The sequence below is a fragment of the Vigna unguiculata genome, chromosome 1 (genome assembly GCF_004118075.2).
Source record: "Vigna unguiculata cultivar IT97K-499-35 chromosome 1, ASM411807v1, whole genome shotgun sequence".
NCBI classification, from domain to species: domain Eukaryota; kingdom Viridiplantae; phylum Streptophyta; class Magnoliopsida; order Fabales; family Fabaceae; genus Vigna; species Vigna unguiculata.
Genome location: NC_040279.1, coordinates 29,223,284 through 29,246,245, shown reverse-complemented (window position 1 = coordinate 29,246,245; position 22,962 = coordinate 29,223,284). Strand labels below are relative to the sequence as shown.

At 30.5% G+C, this 22,962-nt stretch overlaps 1 protein-coding gene and 2 pseudogenes across 1 annotated transcript; 2 read left to right on the top strand and 1 right to left on the bottom strand.

Annotated features, from left to right (window-relative positions):
- The first annotated feature begins 1,970 nt into the window (after positions 1 to 1,970).
- On the top strand, positions 1,971 to 4,864 carry LOC114182492 (annotated as a pseudogene).
- A 704-nt stretch (positions 4,865 to 5,568) lies between these two features.
- On the top strand, positions 5,569 to 8,512 carry LOC114182505 (putative disease resistance protein RGA3). The gene has a single exon (XM_028069391.1). It carries the CDS (start codon positions 5,666 to 5,668, stop codon positions 8,276 to 8,278), a length of 2,613 nt encoding a protein of 870 aa, XP_027925192.1. The 5' UTR covers positions 5,569 to 5,665; the 3' UTR covers positions 8,279 to 8,512.
- A 1,632-nt stretch (positions 8,513 to 10,144) lies between these two features.
- Positions 10,145 to 12,967, bottom strand: LOC114182496 (annotated as a pseudogene).
- Between the last annotated feature and the right edge of the window lie 9,995 nt (positions 12,968 to 22,962).

Genomic DNA, 22,962 nt, shown 5'->3' with positions numbered 1-22,962 from the left:
AAATACCTCGATCAACAGATTCCAGAAAAATTTGCATCCTAACTTTCCAGAAAGGATAATTTTCACCAGTAAATAGAGGAGGTCTGTTGATAGACGCACCCTCGGCAAAGGTTTGATTTTGTCCAACCATTTTCGAAAATTTTGAATAACTATCAAAGCAAGCTCTGGTACCAATTGTTGGTATCGCGCAGCGGAATGACTAAACAATGGTCAAAAATCAAGAGGGGGGGTGAATTGGATTTTTAAAAATTCTTGACAGGTTTTAAAATTTTTCTCAAAATTTAATTAATTAACTTAAAGTAATAGATACTTTAAATACAAGTGCAGATAAATAAAGAGTTTAAGGGAAGAGGAGCACACTGATATTTATACTGGTTCGGATCAAAAGACCCTACGTCCAGTTGTTAATCTTTTAAAAACGAGATTAACTAAATCACTAAAATAAACCAAACTTACAATCAATGATAAGAAAGATTAAGGTTTAGAAAACACCTCTCTTGAATCACACAAGAGATGAAGACACCTCCCTTGAAATCCACAAGGGATGAAAACACCTTCCTTGAATCACACAAGGAATGAACACCTCCTTTGAATCACACAAAGGATGATCGGCTTCTCCTAGCAACAGCAGCAGCACTCAATCCCTCAAGATCCCACTTGATGAAAGTTATCGCTCTACCCACACTAGGTTTTTCAAAGCCTTCCCACAGAGAGTTCTCAAGTACTCAGACTTCTCTAACTTCTGTATATTTACAATGGAAGCCAACCACTCTATTTATAGAGGCCTATTTAGAAATTAGGTTAAGAATATGAAAGGTTAAGTCACAACTGTCATAGATAATCGATTATCATAAGTGATAATCGATTATTCCAGAGCAGTTTCTGAAAAACATTGTTTCGTACTGATAATCGATTATCCTCTGAAATAATCGATTATTTCAGAGCAGTTTCTGAAAAATTTAAAAGAAAACTTATGATAATCGATTATCATAAGTGATAATCGATTATCACAGTGCGTTTTGTAAAAATAAGAATTTTCTCTCAGTGCTCTGTTGTTTGGGTTCTGCCTTTTGACTCTTGACCTACTATTTTAACTATCTTAAATAATGTACACATATTACAAGACTTTAAACAACTAAACTCTTAAGTCTTCAATTAATCTCTTGAATCGAAGCATTCTTTTAAGTCTTCAACATTTTCCATGCATCATCATCAAGTCTTCCATACTTCTTCATAAGTCATCATCATCATCAAAATTCCTTATTAGAGGAAGATGTTCATCTTCTTCTTTTTGTCAACAATATTTTGACTTCCGGAAATCGACTTCCGGTGATATATTTTCACTTCTGGAAGTCATATATTTTGACTTCTGAAAGTCGACTTCCGAAAGTATTTTTGGGGGTGTGATGTACGTGAATTTCCTTAAATAGTCAAAGGGTATTTTGGGAATTTAAAAAAAATTTGGAGGTGCAAAGAAATGCTTGGAGGTGTAGGAAGAAAGATCCCCAGAAAACAACTAAAAAAAAGGACTAGAAAAAAAATAAAAAATCCAAACAATTTTAGTACCAATTTAATGAACTAATTTAATATGCGAAACATGGAATCCTTTTAAATAAAATAAAACTGAATTAAAAAAATAAAATATATAGAATCACATTGAATAAATTTAATAAATATTGGATCAAAATGTTAATTAAACTTTCATAAATAAATTTTATAAATTTTACGAGTTAGTGTTAAATTGATTCTAAAAAAACTAGTCATTAAATATTAAAATATAAAAAAAAATTATGTGTGCTAAAAAAGGTAATTTTTTCTCTTAAGAATAAATTATCAGCTATTTGCACTCTTAAAAATAAAATAAATTGGTTATTTACCTCAAGAAAATATTTCATACCCCAAAACAATTATGTATTTCCCTGTGCAGTGCATTTTATATATCTTAAAACAAGTGTACATCACACTTAACACAACTCCGTTTCAGCACTTCCTGAAGATCATGGCCGAGTGTTTTGTCTTTGATATTACTGAATCGTTGCTAAACAAGCTAGCTTCTTATGTTTACGAAGAAGCTTCTCGAGCCTATGGTGTGTATGAGGATCTTCGAGGGATCAAAGACACCTTGTCAATAGTTAAAGGTGTGCTGTTAGATGCTGAGGAGAAGAAGGAACAGAAGCATGGCTTGCGGGAATGGCTCAGGCAGATTCAAAACGTCTGCTTCGATGCTGAAGATGTGTTGGATGGATTTCACTGCCAAAACCTGAGAAACCAAATTCTCAAAGCTTCAGGAAGCACAGGGATGAAGGTAGATCACTTCTTTTCTTCATCTAATTCTCTCGTCTTTCGTTTTAGGATGGCTCATCAAATCAAACATGTTAGGCGTAGATTGGATAAGATAGCAGCTGATGGGAACAAGTTTTGTCTTGAGAGAATTGATGTTGACAATAGACTTGTCCAAAGGAGAGAAATGACTTATTCCCATGTTGATGCTTCGAGGGTGATTGGGAGGGAGAGTGATAGGGAAGAAATTATCAAGCTTTTGATGCAACCTCACCCTCTTTGTGATGGTTGTGGAGATGAAAGTGTTTGTGTTATTCCCATAGTGGGTATTGGAGGGTTGGGAAAGACCACACTTGCAAAGTTGGTGTTCAATGATAAGAGAATGGATGATGTTTTCCAGTTGAAGATGTGGATGTGTATCTCTGACGACTTTGACATAAGGCAGATACTTATTAAAATCATCAACTCTGCTTCTGCTTCTGCTTCTGCTCCAACTATTGCTCTTGCTCACCAGGAAAACATTAAAAACTTTGATATTGAGCAGCTACAAAGTCGTCTCAGGCACAGGCTTTCTGATCAGAAGTATTTGCTAGTCTTGGATGACGTATGGAATGATAATCGAGCAAAATGGACAGGGTTGAAAGATTTAATTAAAGTGGGTGCAGTAGGAAGCAAAATCTTGGTGACAACACGTAGTAAATCAATTGCTTCAATGATGGGCACTGTTCCCTCTTACGTTTTGGAAGGTCTTTCCATGGAGAATTGTTATGCTCTGTTTAACAAATGGGCATTTAAGGAAGGCGAAGAAAAAAATTATTCAAATCTAGTAGAGATCGGAAAAGAAATTGTGAAAAAATGTAGAGGAGTGCCATTAGCGGTGCGAACTTTAGGAAGCTCTCTGTTCTTAAATTTTAATTTAGAAAGGTGGGAATTTGTTAGAGACCATGGCATTTGGAACTTAAAACAAGAAAAATATGACATTTTACCTGCTCTTAAGTTGAGCTATGACCAAATGCCTTCCTATTTGAGGCACTGTTTTGCTTTCTTTTCTCTTTACCCAAAAGATTATGGCTTTACTGGTGCTGAAATTGTTAATCTTTGGTTGTCACTTGGGTTACTTCGATCTGAGGTTGGAAGTCAAAAGCTGGAGAATGCTGCAAGACAGTATATAGACGAGTTACATTCGAGATCATTTCTTGAGGATTTTGAGGACTTTGGCCACCTTTACTTTTTCAAAGTGCATGATTTGGTACATGATCTTGCCCTGTATGTGGCAAATGAAGAGATTCTTGTGGTAAACTCAGGCACCCGGAATATACCAGAGCAAGTAAGGCATTTATCATTTGTTGAAAACGATTCACTTATGCATGCTTTGTTACCCAAGTCCTGTAGTGTGAGAACTATATTATTTCCGACAGATGGAGTTGGTGTTGACAGTGTAGCTCTTTTGGATGCAAGGATAGCAAGATACAAATTCTTGCGTATTTTAGATTTAAGTGATTCCTCTTTTGAGACACTTCCAAGTTCAATTGCTAAACTGGAGCATCTGCGAGCTCTGAGTCTTGAACATAACCGCAATATAAAAAGACTTCCTCAATCCATATGCAAACTCCAAAATTTGCAATCTTTGTCTTTGAGAGGATGTGTGGAGCTTGAAACATTGCCTAAAGGATTAGGGATGTTAATCAGCCTTCGAAAATTGTTTATCACCACAAAACAGTCTAATCTATCGGAGGATGAATTTGCAAGCTTGATCAATCTTCATACTGAGTTTTGAATTTTGTGACAATTTGAAGTTTCTGTTCCGAGGGGAACAACAACTCATATCCCTTGAAGTTCTGATTGTTCAATCATGTAAGAACCTAGAGTCCTTTCCTTTCCATATTCTCCCTAAACTGAAGGTTCTGTTTGTCATAAGGTGTGAGATGCTAAATCTATCCTTGAACTGTGAAAATCCTATCCACAAATTGAGGATGAAGTTTCTTCACATTGAGCAATGTCCAAGGCAACTTACATTGCCTCAATGGATTCAAGGAGCTGCGGACACTTTGCAAACGTTGTTAATTTCAAATTTGCATAATCTTGAGATGCTTCCTGAGTGGATTACAGCACTGACTCATCTTAAGATGCTTCATATTGTTAACTGTCCCCAGCTGTTGCATCTCCCAAGTGACATGCATCGCCTCGGTGCTCTTGAAGATTTGACCATAGATGGCTGTTCTGAGTTGTGTCGAAAATGTGAACCACAATCTGGTGAGTACTGGTCCTTCATTGCTCATATCAAACACCTTTCCATTGGTGAAACAAGAGAAGGGAAACTCCTCTTCCAAATGCAGAAGCAGATTCGTTTGAAATTGCAGGATTTGTAGCATCAAAATCATCCTTAGAGACCACAAAACAGTATGGAGGAATAGAACTAATGGATACTTTACACCAATGACTTGTATATAAAAAATAGTTGATCGTTTGTAAAGCCGTTATTAGTAGGTATTTTAATTTCAAGCGTTTGTCTCTTAAATATAAATTTGTGAAATAAACATGATTGTATTTAAATTCTACTTATGACAGATATCAGCACAGAGACCTCAGCTATTTCCTTTGATTTTTAAATTTCATCCTTCAACATCTTTTATTCTTAACCAGGTTTTCTGCATCTGCTTTGTGTTGCTTTGGTTTAATTAACTAACATCATTCTCTCTCCTAACTACTTAATTAACATCTAACTACTTAATTAACATCTGTCCCTGTCCCTGATTAATATGATTTCCAATTTGTTCAAGAGAAGATATTGTTTTCTCCATCGTAAGGCTTTCTGCCACTACCTTCCGTCTATTTTTATATTCGCACTAAAGAGGGTTAGTCTCACCAAATATTCGGTTCAGCATCGCAATTCTACATATAATCTGTAATAGAGTAATATTGCTCAAACGATTGTCTAATCGCAATCGGGATATCAACATATGAATTCTTAAAATTAATTTTATTTAAAGCTGCAATTACTTTAACTATCTTTTGTTTTGTTTTGTTTTGAGTTGCATTAGAAAATACTTACAGAGTGGTTAAAGAAACTAATTGATAACTTTATTAAAATATAAATTTCTTTGCATTTTTTTTTCTTCAATATATACTAATTTACTAATTAAAAATAAACTAATATCAAAATTCTTTTGTTTAACCATTTTTATCTGCTGAAAATTATATTATAAAAATTTGAGGGACACAACCGCACAAACTCTCGGATTTTAATATTATATATAGAAAGATAGCAGCAAAGCAAGTGGCATTAATAATTGAGTAGACGTGGAATTCATTCGTCAACAAAGTTGACTTAGAAACACTGTTTTGCCTTCCCATCTCATCTCTGCCGTTTGCATCTCAAAGATCTATGGCGGAATCATTTCTCTTCAGCATCGCAGAGTCGCTCGTAGCTAAGCTCGTTTCTCGTGCTTTTGAGGAAGCTTCTCGAGTGGTGGGTTTATACGACAATCTCCGAGACCTTACGAAGACCCTTTCTTTAATCAAGGCTGTCCTGTTAGATGCTCAGCAAAAACAAGAGCACAACCATGAGCTCCGCGAATGGCTTACTCAGATCAAAACTGTCTTCTCTGATGCTGAAGATCTATTGGATGAATTTGAGTGTCAAACACTGCGAAACAAAGTGGTCAAAGCCCATGGTAGCACCAAAGACAAGGTCAGTCACTTCTTCTCAACCTTTAATCCACTTGTTTTTCGTTACCAAATGGCTCAACAAATCAAAGATATCAGCAACAGACTAGACAAAGTTGCAGCTGATAGGCATAAGTTTAGTCTTCAAACAATTGATGTTGACACTCGTGTTGTTCATCGGAGAGATATGACGCACTCCCGTGTGAGTGATTCAGATGTGATAGGAAGGAAACATGATAAAGAAAAGATCGTAGAGCTTTTGTTGCAGCAAAATCCTAATGATGATGATACACGTATCTCTGTTATCCCCATTGTGGGGATTGGAGGCTTGGGAAAGACTACGCTTGCAAAGTTCGTCTTCAATGACAGCAGGATCCAGGAGCATTTTCCTTTGAAGATGTGGGTGTGTGTTTCTGATGACTTTGACATTAAACAACTGACCATCAAAATCATCAATTCCGCCAATGATTCAGCTTCGGCTGATGCTCCTTCTCACCAAATGAATTTGAACATGTTGGATCTGGAACAACTACAAAATCAACTGAAAAACAAACTTTTCGGTCAAAAATTCTTACTCGTCTTGGACGATGTTTGGAACGAAGACCGTGTTAAATGGGTTGAGTTGAGGAATTTAATCCAAGTAAGTGCAGCAGGAAGTAAAATCCTTGTGACAACACGTAGTCATTCAATTGCTTCCATGATGGGCACAGTTCCCTCTCACATTTTAGAAGGTCTTTCTGAGGAGGACTCATTGTCTCTTTTTGTCAAGTGGGCATTTAAAGAAGGAGAGGAAGAAAAACATCCTCACTTACTAAATATTGGGAGACAAATTGTGATAAAATGCAAAGAGGTTCCTTTGGCAGTGAGAACATTAGGGAGTTTACTATTCTTGAAATTTGAGGCTAGTGAATGGGAATATGTGAGAGACAACGAAATTTGGAATTTGCCTCAGAAAAGAGATGACATTTTACCTGCCCTTAAATTAAGTTATGATCTCATGCCGTCCTATTTGAGACAATGTTTTGCATTGTTTTCCCTTTACCCAAAGGATTATGTAATGGATAGTTATGAAATAACTGCGCTTTGGGGGGCACTTGGACTCCTTGCGCTACCAACAACGAATAGGACACGTGAAGATGTGGCCAATCAATATCTGCATGAACTTCTGTCAAGATCCTTTCTTCAAGATTTTGAAAAAATCGGCACTCTTTATTCATTTAGAATACATGATTTGGTTCATGATCTGGCTCTATTTGTTGCAAAGTATGAGTGTCTACATGTAACTTCTAACAGTCAAAATATTTCAGATAATGTTAGGCATCTGTCTTTTACTGAAAGCAGTTTGTTTGAAAATTTAGTCACTAAAGAAACAGCAGCTGTGAGAACCGTATTGTTTACAATTGGTGCAACAGTTACCAACAATGAAGCTTTACTAAATACGTGTCTATCAAAGTTCAAATGCTTGCGAGTTTTGGATTTAAATGGTTCGACATTCAAGACTTTGCCCCGTGCCATTACTAAGTTGAAACATTTAAGATATTTGGACATCAGCAGAAATCCTTACATTAAGAGACTCCCCGACTCTATTTGCAAACTCCAAAGTCTGCAAGTGTTTTCAGTTAACGGATGCATGGAGCTGGAAGCATTGCCCAAAGGATTAAGAAAACTAAGCAATCTCTGGGGTTTTGAGTTTAGCACAAAGCAATCTATTTTGCCTCTCAGTGAGATCGCCAACTTGGGGTCGCTTGAAGTGTTGAATATTGAATTATGCAATAATGTGGAGTCCATCTTTGGAGGGGTGAAGTTCCCTGCTCTTAAAACATTGGTTGTTTCGGACTGTCGGACTCTAAAGTCTTTGTTGCTAAATAGTCAAAATTTTCCTGAATTAGAATCATTGATTGTTGACAAGTGTAATAATTTGGACTTGGAACTGTGGAAGGGCGACCATGAAGAAGAAAGTCCCAAGCTGAAGTTAAAACTTATTGGATTTTCAAGTTTATCACAACTGGTGACCTTGCCTAAGTGGCTTCAGGAAGCTGCTAACTCCTTACAGTGCTTGTATGTCTCCAGTTGCCCCAACATTGAAACGTTTTCAGATTGGTTAACAACTCTGACTCATCTGAAAACACTTATTATATCATATTGTCCAAAGTTGGTATCTCTCCCAGATAATATACTTCACCTCTCTGAGCTTGAAAATTTGAGGATAGAAGGTTGTCCTGACTTATGTAAAAAATATGCGCCCCATGTTGGAGAGTTTTGGCCCAAAATATCACACATCAAAAACATTTTCATTGATGAACCAGAAGGATTAGAGGAAGAGCGAGAGTAATCAGAAACTCCTTATTTTCTTCATTTATTTATTTTCTGGATGTGTTTTCCATAATGTTGTTGTTTTTTTATGGTTTTCCACTTTTTCTCTGCTGAAAATTAGTTGGAGCTTTTAGTTAAGTCATTGCAATTTAGAGAGACTCCATGATATATTTGTGTAATAGTGGTATATTTGCTTTTTTAACTGCTTTGCTTTGTGGATCATTAATATTTATATACATTCACAACTTCAGTATTTCATTTATTCATTTATACTTATATATTTCGGTGTGCCTAAGTCAGATGATATTGTCTTCACTTCTGAGACGATAAAATGGAAGACAGACATAGAAGTCTGAATGCGCGAGCTTCATGGGCACACATTACATGATACAAACACATATATAACTACTTTTTGCACTATATGATATCTGTTTTTATGTTAGAGGTTGCATATAAATTTTTTATAAACGTTTTGTTGTCTACATATTTTATTTTTTGCATTTTATTTCCACCAGTTAATGTAATTTCAAATACATATAACAACATCGGACTATTTAAGAATTTTAAATTGATTTTAATCTTATATTTAAACATTCTCAAACTCAATGTGCATTTTTTCTCCCTTATTTTCAATGTCTAGTGAGCTAGCATAGCATGATGGTCATGATCATGTATGACAAAAATAAAAATCCATTAAAATATATAGTGCTTAAGAACAACAGTATCAATTATAAAAAACACCTTAATATAATACAGTTACTCTTTGTGTCGTGCAATGCACAGATTATAAAAACTTAATATATATAAACTTAAAGTTTATAAAATTGATTATATTTATGCATTGATTTAAAAAACTTGTTAATTCAAGAACAAGTAGTATGTGAATTTTCGGAATACATATGATATATGATATTTCTTCTCTGGAATATATGTAATTTTTTTTTTTGAATTATGTGCTTTTACTATCATAAATTGTCCTCTTGGCATGAATATCTTTAAAATTTTAAGTCCTCTTTTCTTTTCTTCTTTTTCCATTTTTTTATTTTTGGAATAACTACTCTTTTTTTTATTCAAATTCTTTACATACGCATTTTTTTTTCAATAAAAAATTAAAAATGATAAAATTGGATTTTGTAGGCTATAAGTTAACCAGTTAGCCCTTTTGTTCCGGTTTGTTTAGCCAGCTAAATTGGTGAGTCAAAGGCTCAGCAACTAATTTTCCAACTGATTGGCCCATTATTTTTTTAAATTAAAATTAAATTAATTAAATTTGAAAGATTAAATTTTTTATATTATACTAAAGTATTTGATGTAAATAATTTTTTCAAACTTGCAAGAATTTATGAGGAACAAACAACAAAATTAGATGACAACATTAATCATCAAAGAGAATACCAATACTTTTAATGTTGGAAGTAAAAATCACCAACTCAACGTTAAATCAAGTTTTACTAAGATCAAATATAAATACAAGAAAGTCAAATAAAAAACACAAATAAGTACATATAAATGGCCAATACATTAAAATGATAATTCTCTCATATACGAAAACAAAGGAAAAGAAATCTAAAACAAACCAATAATTTTCTCCAACAATAAAAGAAACCCGAAAAACAAAGCACTAATTTTATCTAGCGCAAACTATGATCCTAAGACAACTATGATAACTAATGCAAGTCAATCACACAACAGTTCTAAAATGGAAGGATTCTGAACAAATTAATGACATATATGAATAGAATCGAAATCCATAATATGTAGTTCAAAGATAGAACTCTTCTTTTTTATTTGTTATTTCGGAAGAATATGAAGCTAACAGAATCAAAGCAGAACAGATTGCATGTTAAGAGAGACATGCACAACAAAAAAATCCAACTAACCCATATCTTTTATATCAAATTAATTGTTAGACGAGCCATAAAAGTGTAAATATCTGTCAAGATAGCCACAAAATAATATTTATGTTAGATGACTTCATACATTATAAGGATTTAAATGCAGCCTCAATGATAAGCAGCATTTCAATTTTAGTGAGTGCAGTTCAAGCCCAGTCGTGAAAGCATTTGAAAAAGGAGTTTCATTTTCCTTGTTTTTCCAATGGAAACACATTTGATGTGAGCGATGAAGGACCAGTACTCACCAGAACGTGGTTCACATTTTCGACCCAATTCAGGACAACCATCTATGATCAAATCTTCAAGGGCTCTTAGGCAGTGCATGTTACTTGGGAAATCCAACAACTGAGGACAGTTAACTATATGGAGCATCTTAAGTTGAGTGAGTGTGCTAAGCCACTCGGGAAGCACCTCAAGACAATGACAATTTAAAATTATCAATGTTCTCAAAGTGTTGGAAGCTGCTTGAATCCATTCAGGCAGCGTCTGTTGCCGTGGACATTGCTCAATATGCAAATATTTCATCTTCAATCTTTGGATAGCTGTTTCACTGTTCAATGACAGGTTTAGCATCACGCACCTTGTTACTATCAGAACATCAAGTTTAGGGAGAATATGCAGAGGTAAGGACTCTAGGCTCCCACATGATTGAATGATCAAAACTTCAAGGGACGAGAGTTGAGCTTCTGCCCCTTGGAACAAAAACTTCAAATTGTCACAGTATTCAAATATCAAAGTATGAAGATTGTTCAAGCTTGCAAAGTCATCCTCTGACAAAATAGACTGTTTTGTGGTTATATACAATTTTCGGAGGCTGATTAACATCCCTAATCCTTTAGGCAATGTTTCAAGCCCCAAGCATCTTCTTAAAGACAACATTTCTAAGTTTTGGAGTTTGCAAAAAGAATTCGGAAGTCTTTTTATTTTGCAGTTATTATCAAGACTGAAAGCTCGCAGATGCTCCAATTCAGCAATTGAATTAGGAAGTGTCGCAAGAGAGGAATTACTTAAATCTAAATGCCGTAAATATTTGTATCTTTTTATCCAAGTTTCCAAAAGAGATTCACTTCCAACACCCACTCCATCAACGGGAAATATTATAGTTCTCACACCTCTGGACTTGGGAACAAAGTATGGCTTAGTGAATCATTTTCAACAACTGATATATGCCTTACTTGCTTGGGTATATTGCTAGTATGCGAGTTCACCATTAGAAACTCCTCTTTCGCAACATACAGCGAAAGATCATGTACCAAATCATGTAGTTTAAAATAGTAAACTGTGCCAAAGTCCTCAAAGTCCTCCAAAAATGACCTTGAATGTAACTCATTAATATATAATTTTCCAACATTCTCTATCTTCTGACTTCCAAATGGAGATCGAAGTAATCCAAGTGTGGCCCAAAAGTTAGCAATTTCAGCACTAGTAAAGCCAAAATCTTTTGGATAAAGAGAAAAGAAAGCAAAACAGTGCCTCAAATAGGATGGCATTTGATCATAGCTCAACTTTAGAGAAGGTAAAATGTCATCTTCCTGTTGTTTCAGGTTCCATAGCTCGTGGTCTCTCATAATTTCCCATCTTTCCGAATCAAAAATTGAGAACAGGGAACTTCCTGAAGTTTTCACTGCTAGTGGAACCCCTCGGCATTTTTTCACTATTTCTTTTCCAATATCCACTAGATTTGGATGTTCTTTTTCTTCACCTTCCCTAAATGCCCATTTCAGAAACAGAGATAAGCAATTCTCCTCAGAAAGACCTTCTAAAACATAGGAGGGAACGGTGCCCATCATTGAAGCAATTGAGTTACTTCGTGTTGTCACTATGATTTTGCTTCCAAACTCACCAACTTTAATTAAATCTTTCAACTCCATCCATTTGGCACGATTATCATTCCATACGTCATCCAAGACTAGTAGATACTTCTGACAAGAAAGTTTGTGTCTAAGACGACTTTGTAACTGCTCAATATCTAAGTTGTTCATGCTTTCTTGAGGAACAACAGAAATGGTTGGATCCGAAGCAGAGTTGATGATTTTAATAACTATCTGTCTTATGTCAAAGTCATCGGAGATACACACCCACATCTTCAGCTGGAAAAGATCATCCATTCTCTTATCATTGAACACCAACTTTGCAAGTGTGGTCTTTCCCAACCCTCCAATACCCACTATGGGAATAACACAAACACTTTGATCTCCATAACCATCACCACGAAGGTGAGGTTGCATCAAAAGCTTGATAATTTCTTCCCTGTCACTCTCCCTTCCAATCACCCCGGAAGCATCAACATGTGAATAAGTCATTTGTCTCCTTTGCACAAGTCTGTTGTCAACCTCAATCCTTTCAAGACCAAACTTATTCCCATCAGCTGCTATCTTATCCAATCTACGCCTAACGTTTTTGATTTGGTGAGCCATCCTAAAACGGAAAACAAGAGAATTAGATGAAGAAAAGAAGTGGTTTACCTTCATCCTGGTGCTGCCTGAAGCTTTGAGAACTCGTTTTCTCAGGTTTTGGCACTCAAATCCATCTAACACATCTTCAGCATCTAAGCATACATTTTGAATCTGCCTGAGCCATTCACGCAACACATGCTTCTTGTTCTTCTTCTCCTCAGCATCCAACAGCACGCCTTTAACAATTGACAAGGTGTCTCTGAAACTTTGCACATCCTCATACAGATCAAAGGCTCGTGAAACTTCTTCATAAAGATTAGATGCAAGCTTCCCTAGCAGTGATTCAGCAATCTCGAAGACAAAATATTCAGCCATGTTCTTAGTGAAAGAGCAGAAAGTAGTTGGTATAGAAGTTTATGTTTGTGAGGGTTGTGCCTCCACGTCCATTATACCCGTATAGTCTTATAACAAATCAACCAATTGAGTTTACTAGTACTTTTACCCGTGCAATGCACGGGGCACAAGATTTTAAAAATTAAAAAATTAAAAAATATAATTAAATTTAATAATTTTTTTTATAAAACTAAATAAATTTTTAATTAATTTTATGATAAAAATTTATTTAAATTATTTATATATTTTTTTTAACAAAATATATTGTATATAATTATTTTAAATAATATATTAAAATCGAGTTAATTAAAATTAAGAAATTAAATAAAATATTTAATAGATAATGTAGAAAAATGTAATAGTTAATTTTTTAATAACAAAGATGATGAACGATATATAAATTGTTAAGCAGACTCTATAAAAATACAAAAATAGACAATAAAAAAATATAAAGAGTAGACAATATAAAATTATAAATGATAGGCCGTGTATATAAATGTAAATAATGGATTCTTTCAAAATACAAAGGTTAGACAGACGATGCAAACAAAACATCAAGATATAAACGATCAAAAACTACATATGTAAATCCAATGTAGAAAGATATAAAGAATAGACTATTCTTTTGGAGTCATTTTTCTATTTCTTTTTGGATATTGAATTTCAAATTTAAATTTTGTTACCATATTTCTATAGTTTTTACAGTTTAGAATTTTAAATCCAAACTTTATTACTTTATATTTTGAATTTTAAATTTGTCAATATGAATCTTAATTTAGAAAAAAAATATTGAAATTGAAATCATTAGTGAATTTTAAATCTTTAAAAGTTTCAAGAATTTATAATTTTCACTTTGCAATGATACACGTATGTCTATGTTATAAAAATTATGTTTTAAATTATTGTTTAAGCTTTTGTGAAATGTCAAAAATATGTGAAAGTTGTTCAAAAACATTTAAAAATTCATTAAAAAGGCTTTAATGTTACAATTTTTTGTAGGGTGTCAAAACGTACCAGCCCGGCCATTTTACCTCTCCTTGCCTTTTCACTTTACATTTTGAAATATTTTTTGTAGCTTAAGTGGAATATTTTTATAGCTTTTTGAAATTTCAAAATTCAAATTCAAACTTTATTACTATATATATTTCAAATTTCACATTAAAATAAGATTAAAATTTAAATGTTGAGTATTTTCATATTTTTAAAGTTAAAAAAATTTGTAATTTTTACATTATATTTTAATTATTATTATTAGGTTGATATCATTATGTTATTTTATAATTATATTTTTATTAAATATTATTATATTTTATAATAATTATTATATCGTTATGAATTTTTGTATTTTTTATGAGAAACATTAAGAATATTTATTAGAAAAACTTTAAATTTTTGTACATGTTTTATATTTTAAATGTTAAATTTAATTTTATTTACGGTTTTTTACAATTTCAAATTTTAAATCCAAACATTATTATTTTATATATCAAAAAATATTTAGTTTCAAAAAACTAATTTAAAAAGCAGAAAACATATCGGTTGTCAATAAACTATTTATATTTAGTTTCAAAATACATTTTACAATGCCTTTAACATATATTAGAATTTGTATGTATGAATGTCGTATATATTTGAAAGTTTGTAAAATAAATGAACGAAGGTCGTAAAATAAATAAATAAAAGGTTTAAATTATGAAAAACTTAAATTATGAAACACTTGAATAATCAGTTATAATATTAAAAAAATTAAAATTTTAATTATGAAATTGTCATTTTCAAACACTTATACATAGAGAAATGAGACTATTATTTTACAAACATACTTTTAAAATATGTCAGTGTCAGAATTAATTTATATTGACTTTATGTTGTACCAAATCAATTAATTTAAAATTAAACAATTAATCAATCTTTGTTATCATATTATTATATTTTTTTGCGATTTTAAATTTCAAATTCAAACTTTATTACCACTTCGAATTTTAAATTTGGTAATATGCATCTTAAGTGTACTAAAAAAATTTATTTTGAAAAATATTGTTGAGGAAAGCCACTAACAATGCTTTGAATTTCAAAATAGTATGCATTGTTTTTGTCTTTTACCCATATTTTCTGCACATATCAAAGAAATCAAAGAAAGAAGAATAAAAGAATAAATTTGACCTTGTAAACCAAATAATGGAATTTGAAAAAACGTTGGACATCTATGCATAAAAGTTCATTGTATCAAACATTTGAAAAAATGAAAAAGGAAATGAAAAGTGCATATCTATTTTTTTTGATAAAATTTAATGTTCATACAAAATATTTATGGTTGGTAGAGATGGGAGAATGTGTGTTGGAAAAAGGCGTATATTAGAAAACAACATTTATTTAATGTGTGTGTTAGAATCAATACATGAAAATATGTGCACTAATTTAATGCAAAATATATTATTATATTATTATTGAATATTATTATGAATTATAACATATTATTTTATTATTAAGAATCATCAAAGTTTTTCAACTCTTTATTTTTGTCTATTCTTTGTTATTTCTCTTTCTATCTTTCTTCTTTATTATAAGTTAATTATTGCCTACTATTTACTATTTATTTATTTATTTGTAATATTTACGATTAATAATGGTTAAACTTATGACTCAGAATAATATTGTTAGCTTTGCAATATTATGTATTACATATTAGATCAAATATCATTAGAGATTTGATAATTCAAAATGACTTTTACTTTATGGGAAGGTGAGAAGATTTTTGAAACCAGTATAAAATTTTTTCAAAAAGGTAGGTAAATCTTTTAAAACATTTTTCATTTAAAATTATAATACAATAAATTCAAATATAACATTGCATTGAGACACATGAAAAGTCATTTGTTTCTTCATAATTAATGCAAATTAATGATAAAAACACGTTGGAAGAGACAAAAGTTTACCTTGGAATTAGTGTTGGGAGAAACTGAAAAGTTGTTTTTATTCTTCTCAAAAGTTTACCTTGGAAGTAGTATTTGGAGAAACTGAAAAGTTGTTTTTATTCTTCTCAATATCTTTTAATTTTTGAAGGAGAAAAATTAAGTTTTGAAAAGTATAAAAAGCTTCTTCAATAAGCTAGGTAAAACAAAACATAAAAGTCTTAATTTTTATTTTGGTAAATAAATGTATTTAAAGTAAGTAATATAAAATAGTTAATAATGGTTAAATAATGGTTAAAATTAGAATTCAAAACAATATTATTTTAAAATATAAAATAGAAAACATGAAACATTGTAAACATAAAAGGTCTTTTAAATAAGAATAAAAAACTTGCAATGAAAAATAAACGAAATAGAAAAAATTAATCAAACAGATAAATAACTATGATATCTTTGTTGATTTTGTCTTCATCACTTTAAAAAATCAGCGATTATCGTTCCTGAAGTTCAAACTTTGTAAACGTTATTGACCACTAAACTTTGTAAACGTTATTAACCATTAAACGTTATTGACAAATATGAATACATCATAATAAAGGTATCTCCAAACTTTATTTCTTCTTAAGAATTTATTTTGTTATAAATATTTCTCATCCAAACTTTATTTTTATTAATTATTTATTTTGCTTATTCACTTGTAATATTTAATTAAGTTAATTAAATTTAAATATTTATTTCTTGGCATTACTTTGATTACAATGGATACAGATAAGTGTTGATAAATTTATTCATAATTTACGACTTTTAAGACAGTATACAACATAGAAAAAGTGATAAAAAAACGTTAATTTTAACTGATATTTAACCATAACAATAGATTGGTAATGAAGAAGAATAGTAAGAGAAGACGGAAAAGATTGTTACTTATAGATGGAGAATGAAGTGGGAGAAGATTGCTACTCATAGAATGCGAATAGATTGAGAGATATAAATACATTTCAACATTCGTAGTTTATATAAAAAGAATACGATAATGATGGTTATTCTAACAGTCACAATTGTACACCATGATGGTTCATATTTATTGCTTATCCTGCACTTACACAACTTATTAAATAGCAAAAATTATGGTTAAATAAATAAACAAAAATAAATTAATTTTAATTCAAATATAAAGACAAAATTATAAATGTGTTGATATGACTATTCCAACCATAAATATAAATAATAACGTTAGAGTTATTAAAATGGAACGAATAATAAAAAAATAAATTAAATTTAAACATTTGAAATGGAACCTTTGGAAAAAACAAATTCTAATGTAGAAAATGAAGAAAAGAAAAAAAGATAACCTTCGTTTTGGTAGAACAAAAACTTCAGTCAAAGAGAACTAAAAATTCAAAAATATAAAAATTCATAAATAAAAAATCGAAAGTGAAAATCATTAAAAAAAATATGAATGTGTTTGAGATCTAGGAGAAGAAGAAAAAATTCGCAAGAATAAGAAAAGTTTGTACCTTTATTGTGTTATTCAAACATTTCATCCATTTGACATAAAGAAATCATCCCTCAGAGAAAAAAAAAACTTCAAAAGAGTATTTAGATCTGGGAGAAGAAGAGAAGATTCGCAAGAAGAACAAAAACTTATACTTTTATTGCGTTCTTGAAACATATCCATTTGCGAGAAAGCATATATTTAGAGAGAAAAAACACACAAAAAAATTCAAATCTGGAAGAAGAAGAAAAGATTGGCGAGAAGAACAAAAGTTTCTACCTTTATTATGTTCCTCAATAGTTCATCCATCTTACAGAAAACATTTATTCATCAGAGAAAAAAGAACATAAAAAAAATATTCAGATCTGGAGAAGAAAAGATTAGTAAGAAGAATAAAAAAACTTCGACCTACCTTTATTGTGTTATTGGAAAGTTCATCCATCTGCTAGAAAATATTCATTCTTCAGAGAAAAAACAAACATAAAAAAATTATCAGATATGGGAGAAGAAGAAAAGATTTGCGAGAAGAACAAAAGTTTCAACCTTTAACCTTTATTGTGTTCTTGACACATTTCATTCATCTGTCAAATAAATTCATCCATCAAAGACAAAAAAAACATAAAAAAGTACTCGGATCTTGGAGAAGAAGAAAAAATCTCTTTTAATGTTCTTGATGGTTATGAATCTGAGAGCAAAACATATACAAAGAAAAGTAGATCTGAGAGCAATACATCCATCGAACAGATAAATATGACAAAGAAAAGAAGATAAATATGGTAGAAGAACGAAAAATAGTAGAAAAGTTTTTACCTTTTTGGTGTTCTTGACAGTGCTCGTGATTCTGAGAGCTAAACATCACTCCAAACCAAAAATAAAACAAATACAAAGTAGATTTGAGAGCAAAACATCACTCCAAACCAAAAAATTACGTACCAGTTAAGTTGTACAGCGAAAAAGACTCTTGCATGTGTTTGAACTCTTCATTGGAAGCCTGTCAACAAAAGAAAAATACCATCAACGCAAAAAATAGTTAGATCAAAGTAAATATAAGAAGAATATGAGTTGTTTGCTTCAGAAAACTGAAAATAAAAACGAAATCTGGGTAAAAAAACCATATGTCGCAGTGACCCATATTAGACCTGTAAAAAAAGAAAAATACCATCAACGCAAAACAAAAAAGTTAGATCTGAGAAAGTATTGAGAAAGGTAAAAACACAAACGAAAACAAAGATACAACATCTTCAGATCTGAGTAAAAAAACGATATCTTCAGATCTTCTCATTTCATTCATCTGCGAAGAATGACGAAAACAGAGATACCACAAAAATAACTACAGATCTGAAGAAATTAGACAAATAATGCATCTCCATAGTCGGTTTTTGCAGTTTAAAACACATGGATGTGGTTGTACTCTTCATTTCAAGGATTTAAACACCTGAAACATAAGATCAAGCCAAGAATCACTTAGATCTCAGTAAAAAACATAAAGATCTCCAAAAAAACAAAATCTCTCATTATGAACGGCAAATCTCACATGCATGTGTTTGTAATCTTCAGTTGAAGCCTGTAAACAAAAAAAACATGATGAACAGAAGAAGATGAACAGAAGAAAGCTCAGAAAAAAATATAAAGCATCTCCATAGTCGGTTTTTTGCGATTTAAAAACAGCTCGATCAAAAGAAGAAGATGAACAAAAGAAGATGTTAGATAAGAAGCTAAGAAAGGCAGAGAAACCATGATGAACGCGGAGCAACAGAGACAGAGAAAGAGAGAGAAAGAAGTGAGAAGGCGGAAGCAGAGAGAATGAGAAAGAGAGAGAAAGAAGTGAGAAGGCGGAAGCATAGAAAATGAGAAAGAGAGAGAAAGAATTGAGAATGCGGAAGGTGAGAAGAGTGAGGAAGAGAGAGAATGAAGTTTGAATAAAAACTTTCGTTTTTCCATTTGTTTTTCAATTTTTTTTCTACCTTCAAAATGCTGAGAGCTTGACACATCAGCGTTTTTTCCTTTTGTAGATAAAAATTTGAAATGAGAAGTAGCTCAGATATATTATTCAATTGAAAAACTTACCTTTTGTTAGTTCCCAATTGTATATAGTATTAGATGTCTCTCAAGGGCAACTTTTTTCACTTTAAGGTTAAGTACATTTTGTCGTTTATACTATGAAAGTCAACCTGTTGAGTTTTAGTCTGAAGTATTTTATATGGTTTATACTGTTTATTTTTATTTTATTAAAACGTTAAATAGATTAAGAGAGTTTTAAAATTCTCAATTTAGTATTTTATGTTTTTTAATAGTTCATTATTTTTACTTGATATTTTTAAGATATTTCATATGTATTCTTTTTAATTAGAATGTTAAATAAATTAAAGGACACACAAGTCAAGGATTATGGCAACAAAGCTTCCTCGGTTCCTTCTAAGTTCAACCCGCACTAACGAACGGTAGGAAAAATTTGCTTTCAATAATCATGACTAAACTACTTAAGAGACAGAAAAACATACGATCCAAAAAAAATTTAAGACAATAGATTATGTTACTCATCTTGATCGAGAGGGACTCAAACTCTCATAGAACCTTAACAATCAGTTACAATCAATTGTATCAACCAACGTTGCTCAGAAAATTTGTCTGTTTAGCAGATAATATATGTGGAAGTTTAATATTATTTCACGCAATTCTACTCTTCCACCAAAAACACATGTCACCCTAGAGTAACCGTTCTTATTCAATTCTTAATTAATATTTAATAGCGAATTACACGGTGCTTAATCTTCGAGGATTGCATGGGGTAGTTTCTTCCCCCACCTCCATATATTTCTTCCTCTACTCCCTTATAAATAAACTTCTCATTTTACTCTTTTCAGATTTTCAGATCGTAAAAGTTAAAAATGAATTTTAGATTGCACAAACACAATTCAAAAAGATAAAATGGAAACTTTTTTCATATGAGTGTGCAAGAAGAATCTGCCTTTTTGGTTGGAATGATAGCCACTAAAGAGTCTTACCTTTTCGATCCATTATGGCCAAAATGCTTGAGTATCCAAGGTCCTAATTGTAATTTGAGACAACATTATGAGGTTAGAGAAGGGAAACCTAACAATTTGGAAATGCTAATAAAAGTACTAAAAAATCTTCTTGAGAAGGATGTATGTACTAATTTCAATGAATCTTCTTGTGAAAAAATCGAAAAAACTTGAAGAAAAACATATTTTCATGAGTATTCTAAATAAATTTACCTGATAAATTGCTTCCAATGTGAAGTACATGTACATCACAAAAGAGGCAAATATACTGAAAATTGACGGTTAAAAGATTCACAAATCACAATGGTTACAGCCACGATGAGAAGATTCGCATTAGGGCTGGGCAAAATAAACCAAACTGCACTACACTACCAAAAACTGCACTAAACTAAAAAACTGTTTGCATGAACTGCACTGAACTGAAAAACAATTCAGATGAACTGAACTGAACTGTTAGTTTTAAAAATAAACTGGACTGAACTGCACTGCACTGAACTGCACTGCACTATAATATAAACTGAACTGAACTGTTATAAACTGAACTGTTTTATGAATTGCACTACATCAGAACTGAACTGCACTATTTTTGGACTGAACTGCACTAATTTTTAACTTAACTACACTGTTTTTGAACCGTTTTTGAACCGAATTGCACTGATTTTGAATAAACTTCACTCTTTTTGAACTGAATTGTACTATTTTTGAACCGAATTGCATTGATTTTGAATTTAATTACACTATTTTTGAACTGAATTACACTATTTTGAATCGAATTGCACTAATTACATATGATTGTACTACACAATAATAATTTAAAGTTTATAATTTGAAAGTGCTTAGAAAATAATACTTGAAATATGCATCATACTTCAATACACCAATTAACATTTTTATAATTTTTTTATTTATATTAAATTTTTCCGTAACTTAAAATGTAATTAAAATATTAAAATTAATATAATAAATATAAATATCGGTATTAAATTATTTTTTATATTTTAAAATCTTATGTAATATTACTTTTTACTTTTACAATGTTTATTATGTTGCGTAAAATTTTTTAAAAGAATTTATTTTAGAAAATTCTGAAAATTAATATTTTTTTTAACATTTGTATTCATTAATATTTGTGTGAAAAATGTTATAGAAATTTTATGAAGTTCTAAAATTAATATTTTAAGAATTTTTTAAAATAATTTCTCTTTAAAAAAGTTGATGCCACATAATAAATATTTTAAAACTAAAAAATAATATTACATAAGATTTTAAAATAAAAAATACGTTAGTACCAATATTTATATTTATTATACTAATTTTAATATTTAAGTTACAAAAAACTTTAATATAAATAAAAAATTATAAAAATGTTAGCTATCACAAAATTTAATTTTTAAAAATAACTTCTGTAAAATCATAACATAAAAATAACATTACATAGTAAAATTCTTTCAAAATAAAATAAGATATTGAATTAATTTATAATTTTTTTTAATAAATTAATTATAAATATTTTATATTTTCTCAAAGAAAGAGTAAAGAAAAAAATTAAGATAAAATAAAATAAATATTTCAATATGAAAGAGAAAGAATAGAACGTAAGACATAAAACACATAAGTTCAATTCTTATCCTAATACCAATATTTTATTTGAGGTATTTTGCTCTTTCAATCTACTATAGTTCAATAGTTAACTTAGTTAACTTAACATAAGTTTAGTTTCTTAAAACTGAACTATTTTATAGTACAGTTCAATTATTATTATGAATAGTTTAGTATATTTTAATTTAATATAGTACAATTAACTATAGTTTAGTATAGTTTAGTAAATTATGCACAACCCTATTCACCATAACTCAATTAATTGATGAGCTTAAGACCATGTAACTTTTGAGTTTCTGATTATTCAAGCCTTGTTTATTTACTGAGGATAAAAAAACGTTACAAAAGTTTAAATAATTTTCAATTCATGTATTATGTGTACAAAACTAAACTAATAATAATTATATTAATCAAATAACTGTTAGTTGAATAAATATAAAAATAACTTATATTTATCTTATAAAAAATATGATATTACACTTTTATAAATGTATTAATAATATTTATAGTTTATGATAATTTTAATAGAAATATTTACATCGACTCTTAAGCGATCTGAGATTTATTAGGTGTATCGAAACATATTGTTTACAAAAGTAAATTATAGGATTAAATATGTTTTTGGTCCTTTAACTTTCACCGAAAATTGGAAATAATTCTTTTTTGAAATCTTAGACTAATTTAGTCTCTCAACTGTAGATATGCATATATTTAATCATTTTAACCATATTTTTTTGAAGTTTATTTAACGTTTCAAACGTGTTTCATGATAGTATTTAAATTATTTACATCATTTAACTCATTTTCACTATAATGTTAGTTGAAAAATACGTTTAAAATTTTAAATAAACTTACCAAAATTTGGTTAAAAAATAAATCTATTTAGTTTTTTAAAGATGGAAGACTAAATTGATTTAAAGTTTTAAAAAGAAACTAATTCTAATTTTCACTAAAAGTTAAGAAACTAAAAACATATTTAACCCTCAATTA

Excerpts from the sequence above, each read along its gene's own strand:
- LOC114182505 (XM_028069391.1), top strand. The coding sequence starts at position 5,666 with ATGGCGGAATCATTTCTCTTCAGCATCGCAGAGTCGCTCGTAGCTAAG.